Source organism: Colobus angolensis, unplaced genomic scaffold (assembly GCF_000951035.1).
Source record: "Colobus angolensis palliatus isolate OR3802 unplaced genomic scaffold, Cang.pa_1.0 Scaffold468, whole genome shotgun sequence".
Lineage (NCBI taxonomy): Eukaryota > Metazoa > Chordata > Mammalia > Primates > Cercopithecidae > Colobus > Colobus angolensis.
Window position 1 is genome coordinate 665,081 of NW_012118132.1, and position 9,422 is coordinate 674,502.

The 9,422-nt window shown below is 47.1% G+C and overlaps 1 protein-coding gene across 1 annotated transcript in view; it reads right to left on the bottom strand.

Annotated features, from left to right (window-relative positions):
- EARS2 (glutamyl-tRNA synthetase 2, mitochondrial) overlaps positions 1-9,422 on the bottom strand; it is a 35,175-nt gene that overhangs the window by 16,907 nt on the left and 8,846 nt on the right. The window contains exon 4 of the mRNA XM_011958314.1: positions 5,136-5,325. Within this exon, the coding sequence (XP_011813704.1) occupies positions 5,136-5,325 (190 nt within the window). The remainder of the gene's footprint in view (positions 1-5,135; positions 5,326-9,422) is intronic.

Genomic DNA, 9,422 nt, shown 5'->3' on the forward strand with positions numbered 1-9,422 from the left:
AAAAAAAGAATTAGCCGGGCGTGGTGGGTAATGTGTGGTTCCACCTACTTGGGAGGCTGAAGCAGGAGGATCGCTTGAGCCCAGGAAGTCAAGGCTGTGGTGAGTCACGATTGCATCGCTCCAGCCTGGGTGACAGAGCAAGACCTTGTCTGAAAACAAAAGTTTTCAGGGACGCTAACTGTCAACTTTATTAAGGAGGATTGCTTTGTACCTACCACGTAGTGTAAAATAAAATCAAGTAATATAGTCTCAACAGTTGTGGCCCCCTCCTTTTTTTTTGAGACAGGGTCTCATTCTGTCTCCCAGGCTGGAGTGCCGTGGCACAATCTGAGCTCATGGCAACCTCCATCTCCCTGGTTCAGGTGATTCTCCTGCCTCAGTCTCCTGAGTAGCTGAGATTACGGGCACACACCACCACACCCAGCTAATTTTTGTACTTTAATATAGATAGGGTTTCACCATGTTGCCCAGGCTGGATTTGTGGTCTTTTTTTGATCCTAAGAGCTGGTACTGTTTAAGGCCCAAAGTAATAGTTTTTACAGATCTTTTAGCTTCAACTAAGCTTTTACAATAAAAAGGATTTGTATTGCACTGAGTTTTCACAAACTTTTGGTTTGTGAAATCCATACTGGATCTGTTCTTTTCCAACCAAATGTCTAGGCTTATTTGACTTTTCCACCCCAGTGATATTTCACTCTCTTTATTAAATATTAGCAGATATACTTTGATAACCAACACAGCTTGTATGAACACTGAGCAAGTGTCCATCATTATTACCTTACTGTTTAGTCTGCAAAAAATAACATCTTAGATGAGCTGTCTGATTTGCTTTCGCTTATTAAACACGTTCACCATGAGATGATGTGTATAACATCAGATACCGTTAAACTAGACTAGGATTTAATACAAATCCTGAAAGCTTAAAATAAATAAATAAATAAATACATGGCTGCATGGATTCCACAACAGGGCATGACTATAATTTTAAAAAAATAATAATAATCTGTTGGCCAGGCATGGTGGCTCATGCCTATAATCCCAGCACTTTGGGAAGCTGAGGTGGGAAAATCGCTTAAGTTTCACACCAGCCTGGGCAAAATAGGGCAATTCCATCTCTACAAAAATTTAAAAACTAGCTGTGTGCCAGCCAGGCATGATGGCTCACACCTATAATCCCAGCACGTTGGGAGGCTGAGGTGGGTGGATCTCCTGTACTCAAGAGTTTGAGACCAGCCCAGGCAACACGGAAAACCCTGCCTCTACCAAAAAACCAAAACAAAAAAAAATTGCCGGGCATGGCGGCACACACCTGTGGTTCCAACTGTTTGGGAGGCTGAGATGGGAGGACTGCTTGAGCCCAGGAGGCAGAGGTTGCCTTGAGCCGAGATCACATCGCTGCACTCCAATCTGAGGGACAGAGTGAGACCCCATCTCAAAACAAAACTAAAAAAACCAAAACACTAGCTGTGAGTGTTGGTACGTGGCTGTGTTCACAGATACTTGTGAGGCTGAGGTTGTAGGATTGCTTGAACCCAGGAGATTCAAAGCTGCAATGAGCTGTGATCATGCTGCTATACTCCAGCCTGGGTCACAGAATGAGATGGGGAAAAAAAAAATCTTCTGTCAATAGACAAAGATTGTTTATAATAAAAAGGCAATGTCACCGTAAACGTCATGACCTTGGCCAAATAGCTGAGCCCTTGATCAAATAGTTTACTGGCACTGCAATGTGAATGTGATAATGCTACTGTGGATGGGAGTATAAACAAGTAAAGGGCCAGCCACTTGGCGGTATCCATCAAAGCTACAACTCGACCCAGGAATTCCACCTCTAGGAAGGTATTCAGCAAACACACTGAACAAGTGCAAAATGACATATGTCAACATTAGTCATCACAGCTCTCTTCTTTTATAACCAAATATTAGAAATAACATAAAGGTTTGGGCCAGATGTGGTGGCTCATGCCTGTAATTCTAGCACTTTGGGAGGCTGAGGCAGGTGAACTGCCTGAGCTCAAGAGTTAGAGACCAGCCTGGGGAACACGGTGAAACCCTGTCTCTACTAAATACAAAAGAAAACTAAACTAGCCAAGTGTGGCGGCGTGCACCTCTAGTCCCAGCTCCCCGGGTGGCTGAGACAGGAGAATTGCTTAAATCCAGGAGGTGGAGGTTGCAGTGAGCCAAGATCACACCACTGCACTCCAGCCTGGGCAACAGAGCAAGAATCCTTCTCCAAAGAAAAAAATAGTAACATAAATATTTGTTAAGGCTGTGCGTGGTAGCTCATGCCTGTAATCCCAGCACTTTGGGAGGCCACCTGAAGATCACTTGGGCAGATCACTTGAGGTCAGGAGTTTGAGACCAGCCTGACCAACATGGTAAAACCTCGTCTCTACTAAAAAAATACAAAAATTAGCCGGGTGTAGTGGCGGGCGCCTGTAATCCCAGCTACTTGGGAAACTGAGGCCAGAGAATCACTTGAACCCGGGAGACGGAGATTGCAGTGAGCCAAGATCATGCCATTGCACTCCAGCCTGGGGAATAGAGCAAGGGAAAGGGAAAGGGCGGGGGGGAGGGGAAGGGGGAGGGGAGGGGAAAGGAATGAAATGAAATAAAATAAATTAAAAATAAAGGTTAAGATGAAACGGATTAAGTAAATGAAGTTATATCCATAAATGGAATATTATACATTATTATGGACTGATATCTGATCCTCAAGATAGTAAGTGGACATAGTAAATTGCCCCACATAGCACATACATAGTACATTGTGTGCTACCATGTGAATAAGGAAAAAGAGAAAATATAGGCCCTTATCGGTATATGCACTGAATGTCTCTGGAGGAGACATAAGAAAATTTTAACATTGGTTGTCTCTGCAGAACTGAGTGGCCACAGTCAAGACCGGAAGAGAGTTATTTCAATATACGTCTTTGTGGACCTTTTTTTTTTTGAGACAGCTTCCCTCTGTCACCCAGGCTGCAGTACAATGGCACAATCTCAGCTCACTGCAACCTCCACTTTCTGGGTTCATGCGATTCTAGTACCTCAACCTCCAAGGTAGCTAGGATTACAGGCGTGCACCACAAAGCTCAGCTAATTTTTTTCTGAGACAGTCTCGTTCTGTCACCTAGACTGGAGTGCAATGGCATGATCTCGGCTCACTGCAACCTTCACTTCCCAGGTTCAAGCTATTCTCCTGCCTCAGCCTCCCAAGTAGCTGGGATTACAGGCACCCACCATCATGCCCAGCTAATTTTTGTATTTTTGTAGAGATGGGGTTTCACCATATTGGCCAGGCTGGTCTTGAACTCCTGACCTCAGGTGATCTGCCCACCTCGGCCTCCCAACGTACTGGGATTACAGGCGTGAGCCATCACTCCAGGCCTAATTTTTGTATTTTTAGTAGAGATGGGGTTTTACCACGTTGGCCAGGCTGGTCTCGAACTCCTGACATCAAATGATCTGCCTGCCTCTGCCTCCCAAAGTGCTGGGATTACAGGCTTGAGCCACCACACCTGGCCCTTTGTGGACCTTTCGTTTTTCTTTTCTTTTTTTTGTGGGGAGAGAGACTTGCTCTGTCGCCCAGGCTGGAGTGTAGTGGTGCAATCTCAGCTCACTGCAACCTCCACCTGGGTTCAAATGATTCTCCTGCCTCAGCCTCTCGAGCAGCTAGAACTACAGATACCACCACGCCCAGCTAATTTTTGTATTTTTAGTAGAGATGGGGTTTCATCACATTGGCCAGGCTGATTCTGAACTCCCGACCTCATGATCCACCCACCTCAGCCTCCCAAAGTGTTGGGATTACGGGCGTAAGCCACCATGTCTGCCCTGTGGACCTTTTAAACATAGAACATTTTGCCCATTCAAAATAACAAGTAATTAAAATTACTTTACACATTACTTTCTGAGACCCAATGTGTCAGGCAGCTTCTAACATAGCCCCCAATCATTCTCGCCTTCTGGTGTTTCTGTCCTTGTGCAGTCCCCTCCCCTTGTGTGTGGGCTGGGCCTAGTGACTTCTGTCTAATGAACAAAAATAATGCCAAGTATGTCTAATCTGAAATGCTCCAATGGTCCAGGTGCAGTGGCTCATGACTGCAATCCCAGCACTTTGGGAGGCTGAGGTGGGAAGACTGCTTGAGTTCAGGAGTTTGGGAAGAGCCTGGGCAACATGACAAAATCCCATCTCTATTAAAAACACAAAAATGAGCCAGTTGTGGTGGCATGCACCTGTAGTCCCAGCTACACAGGAGGCTGAGGCAGAATTGCTTGAAGCTGGGAGGCAGAGGTTGCAGTGAGCCAACATGGCACCACTGTACTCCAGCCTGGGCAACAGAGGGAGACTCTGTCTCAAAAAAAAAAAAAAAAAAAGCCACAACTGATCTGACATTTGAAATCTTTTGAGTGCTGACATGATGCTATAAGTGGAAAATTCAACACCCAAACACATGTGACAGGCTACAGTCAAAATAGTCAAAACTTTGTTTCATGCACAAAATTATTTAAAATACTGCATAAAATCACCTTCAGCCTATGTGTATAAGGCATACATGAAACATAAATGAATCTCATGTTTAGACTTGGGTCCCATCCTCAAGGTATCTCATTATATCTATGTAGATATTTCAATATGCAAAAAATCCAAAATCCAAAACACTTCTGGTTCCAAGCATTCCGGATAAGGAATACACAGCCTATAAAGTGGTGAGAAGTCGCTTCCACAACTAGGTGGACTCCAGCTTGTACCTGCTCACTCTCTCCTTGACTGGCTTTGAGGAATGCTGGCTGCCATGCTGTGAGTTGCCCTATGGAGAGGCCCACATGGCAAACAACTGATGTCTCCAGGCAACAGCTAGCGAGGACCTGAGGCTGGCCAATAGCCTTGTGAGAGAAGATGGAAGTAGATCCTCCCCAAGCTAAGCCTTAAGAGAACTCCAGGAGTGGCTAGGACCTGTAGTTGCTAGTGGCTTTGAGAATCCCTGAGCCAAAGGAACTGGTGAGGCCACACTCAGATGCCTGACCCACAGAAACTGAGAGATAATACACATTTAGGGAAATTTCTTATGCAGCACCAGGTAACAAACACACCCAATGTCGGTGAGGCATATGCAACAAGTTGGGGTTCTTACCGGGGCATCTGGTGGTTCCGCAAGGCCTCCTTCTTTAGGAGCTCCAGCCGCTGGGGTGAGCAGAAACAGGGATAAGCAGCTCCGGTCTTCAGCAGCGCCTCTGTGGCCTGGGTGTACAGTTCCAATCGCTGAGATTGCTGATAGGGCCCAGCAGGACCACCCCGGCGGGGGCTCTCATCAGGGGGGATACCTAGAACACAGGCCATAATGACAGCTAAGGTGCACACAGCACTCGTTCCCAGGCATTGCTCTAAGTGCTTTATGCATATATTAAAGCTTTAATCCTTATAACAATCCATAAGGTTGGCATTAGTACAATGTCCCCCCCTGCCACTTTTCTATTTGAGGCAGAGTTTCGCTCTTGTTGCCCAGGCAAGAATGCAGTGGTGTGATCTCAGCTCACAGCAACCTCCGCCTCCTGGGTTCAAGCAATTCTCCTGCCTCAGCCTCCTGAGTAGCTGGGATTACAGGCATGTGCCACCATGCCTGGCTAATTTTTGTATTTTTAATAGAGACGGGGTTTCTCCATGTTGGTCAGGCTGGTCTTGAACTCCCGACCTCAGGTGCCGCCCACTTCGGCGTCCTAAACTGCTGGGATTACAGGTGAGCCACGGCTCCTGGCCCTACCCCCCGCTGACCTCCCTTCTTTTTTGAGGCAGAGTCTCGCTCTGTTGCCCAGACTGGAGTGCAGTAGTGCAATCTTGGCTCACAGGAACCTCCACCTCCCAAGTTCAAGCAATTCTCCTGCCTTAGCCTCCAGAATAGCTGGGATTACAAGCATGTGCCACCTCACCCAGCTAATTTTTGTATTTTTAGCAGAGACAGGGTTTCACCACATTGGCCAGGCTGGTCTTGAACTCCTGACCTCAGGTGATCCACCCACCTCGGCCTCTCAAAGTGCTCGGATTATAGGTGTGAGCCACTGCACCCGGCCCAATGTCCCTTTTGGAGATGAAAAGTTAAAACACAGAGAGGTAAAGCACTCAAAGTTGCATGGGCTCGCGGACTAAGAAGCAAACAGAGGTGTACGGGCTCCGAAGTCCATACCCCCAATTGTATGTCCTCTCAATCCATTGCTTCCCTGGAGAGGGAGAAACAAGCCCAGGCCTGGGAACAGCTGACTTAGGAGAAAAAAATCATGGTTCAGAGAACAGCCCATCAGGCCCTGGTTGGACTGCTGGTTCTGCCACTTAGTAGCTGTGACAAGGGATCCCGAGGTGCTACCAATGTGTGAGTACCAGGAAGCTGAGTACCATAAAAGACACTTTTGGCTGGGCGCGGTGGTTCACGCCTGTAATCCCATCACTTTGGGAGGCCGAGGTGGGCGGATCACGAGGTCAGGAGATGGAGACCATCCTGGCTAACACGGTGAAACCCTGTCTCTACTAAAAATACAAAAAATTAGCCAGGCATGGTGGCGGGCGTCTGTAGTCTCAGCTACTTGGGAGGCTGAGGCAGGAGAATGGCGTGAACCCGGGAGATGGAGCTTGCAGTGAGCTGAGATCGTACCACTGCACTCCAGCCTGGGAGACAGAGCGAGACTCCGTCTCACGGGAAAAAAAAAAAAAAAGACACTTTTCCCTGAAGCCTCAAACCCACCCTAGCAGGTAGGTGTGGTTATTTCCCCATTCTGTAAGGAGGACACTGAGGCACAGACGTGCTTTGTCACCTGGCCGAGTAGAAGAGGCACAATCAGCTTCAAACCCAGACTAATGGGCACCGGAGCCAACACTCTTAACCACTTATCACACTGCTGTTTGTGGTACTTAGCCTTTCTTTTTCTAAGAGATGGGGTCGCACTCTATCACACAGCTGAAGTGCAGTGGTATGATCATAGCACACTGCAGCCTTGAACTACCAGGCTCAAGCCACCCTCCTGCCTCAGCCTCCCGACTAGCTAGGACTACAGGTGCACATTACCACATCTGGCTAATTTTTTAGTAGAAAGCGAGTCTTGCTGTGTCACTCAGGCTAGGGTGCAGTAGTGCAATCATAGCTCACTACAGTCTCCAATTTCTAGGCTCGAGTGATCCTGCCACCTCAGCCTCTCGAGTAGCTGGGATTATAGGCATATGCCACCATGCCCAGCTAGACTTAGTCTTTCTAAGCCTCAGTTTCCTGTTTTGAAAAGTGGAGCTAGCAACCTGTGCAGGGGGAACTGTGAGAATAAATGTGTCAGAGCTTACAAGTGCTTAGCCCAGTGGTGTATATTTAGGACAGTTTCAATATATGCTCTAGATTAAATATGATCTACTGTAAGCCAAACTCCCAATCCAAAGTCCAATTCCCTCTGGTTACGTAGGATAAATTTCATTATGAATGCTTTCAGGAGAGGGCACAGGGACACGAGAACTGGAAGATGGTGTTTCTGCCCTCAAAGAGCTTTCAAATGAATTGGGAAAATAAGGACATTGTTCACCCTGCTACCCTCAATGCTAACACAAACTGAGCTGAGTGCGCCTGGGTTCAAATGTACCAGGCAGCTCAGACACCTTGGGAAAGTCATCCTTCTGGGCTCTGGGTACTCATTTGTTAAAGAAGGAAATAAGTAGTAACTTTCTCATGAGGATCATCATGAGACTAGAACACGACGATGTAAGTAAAGTACTCATCATGTGGCCTGTGCTCAGTGCTCTCTATGCTTTGGTATTTATTTTTATTTATTATTTTTTTTTTGAGACGGAGTCTTGCTCTGTCGCCCGGGCTGGAGTGCAGTGGTCGGATCTCAGCTCACTGCAAGCTCCACCTCCCGGGTTTACGCCATTCTCCTGCCTCAGCCTCCCGAGTAGCTGGGACTACAGGCGCCCGCCACCTCGCCCGGCTAGTTTTTTTGTATTTTTTAGTAGAGACGGGCTTTCACCGTGTTAGCCAGGATGGTCTCGATCTCCTGACCTCGTGATCCGCCCGTCTCGGCCTCCCAAAGTGCTGGGATTACAGGCTTGAGCCACCGCGCCCGGCCTGCTTTGGTATTTATTTATTTGAGACAGAGTCTCACTCTGTTGCCCAGGCTGGAGTGTAGTGGCATGACCTCAGCTCATTGAAGCCTCAACCTTTCAGGCTCACGCGATCCTTCCACCTCAGCCTCCCAAGTAGCTGAGACTACAGGTACATGCCACCAGGCCTGCCTAACTTTTTTCAAGTTTTCTATCGAGACAAGGTCTGCCTATGTTGCCCAGGCTGGTCTCAAACTCCTGGGCTCAAGTGATCCTCCTACCTCAGCGTCCCAGTGCTGGGATTACAGGCATGAGCCAGGGCACCCAGCCAGCTGTGATTATCATGTTACTTGGCTCCCTCCCACGGGACCTCCATTTCTTCATTTGTCAGAAAGGAGGGCTGAATCGGGTAAATTTGGGGGGGTCCCTTCTTGATCTAATGCTAAACCAGTCTCTTTAATGTGGTATCTTGGAATGCCCCAGAGTTTAAGAGGGACTCCCCTAGGAGAACAGAAAACATGTTAATTTAAAAACTGGCAAGTAAATGTTCATAGAGTTTTAATCGACAGCCAAAAACCAGAGGTAACCAAAATGTTCATTCACTAGTGATGAATAAACAGAATGTGGTATATCCATACAATGAATATTATTTGGCTACAAAAAGCAACGAAGCACTTATAGACCACAGATGAGCTTATGGTAAGCGAAGCAAGCCAGTCACAGAAGGACAAATGTTGTATGATCTCATTCACATGAAATGTCCAGAAGATGCAAATCCATGAAGGCAGAAGGAGAATGGTAGTTGGAAGGTAGAAAGAGATTGATAGTTGCCAGGCAGTAGGAGAGGGTAGAATGGAGAGCGACTGCTAATAAGGAAGAGTTTCTTTTAGGGGTGATGGAAACGTTCTGGAATTAGTGGTGATGGTCGCACAACACAGTGAATACATTGAAAACCACTGAATTGTACACTTTGATATGATAAATTTCATATTATGGGAATTACATGTCATTTTTTTTTTCTTCTCCCAAGACAGAGTCTAGCTTTGTCACCCAGGCTGGAGTGCAGTGGCACAATCTCGGCTCACTGCAACCTCCAACACCCAGTACAAGCAATTCTCCTGCCTCAGCCTCCCGAGTAGCTGGGATTACAAGCATGCGCCACTAACCACGCCCAACTAGTTTTTGTATTTTTATTAGAGACGGGTTTCACCATGTTGGCCAGGCTGGTCTTGAACTCCTGACCTTGTGATCCGCCTGCTCTGGCCTCCCAAAGTGCTGGGAGAGCCACCCCAGGTGAGAGCCAGTCGAGAGCCACTGCCCTGGCTTGTATGTCAATTTTTTTTTTTTTTTTTTT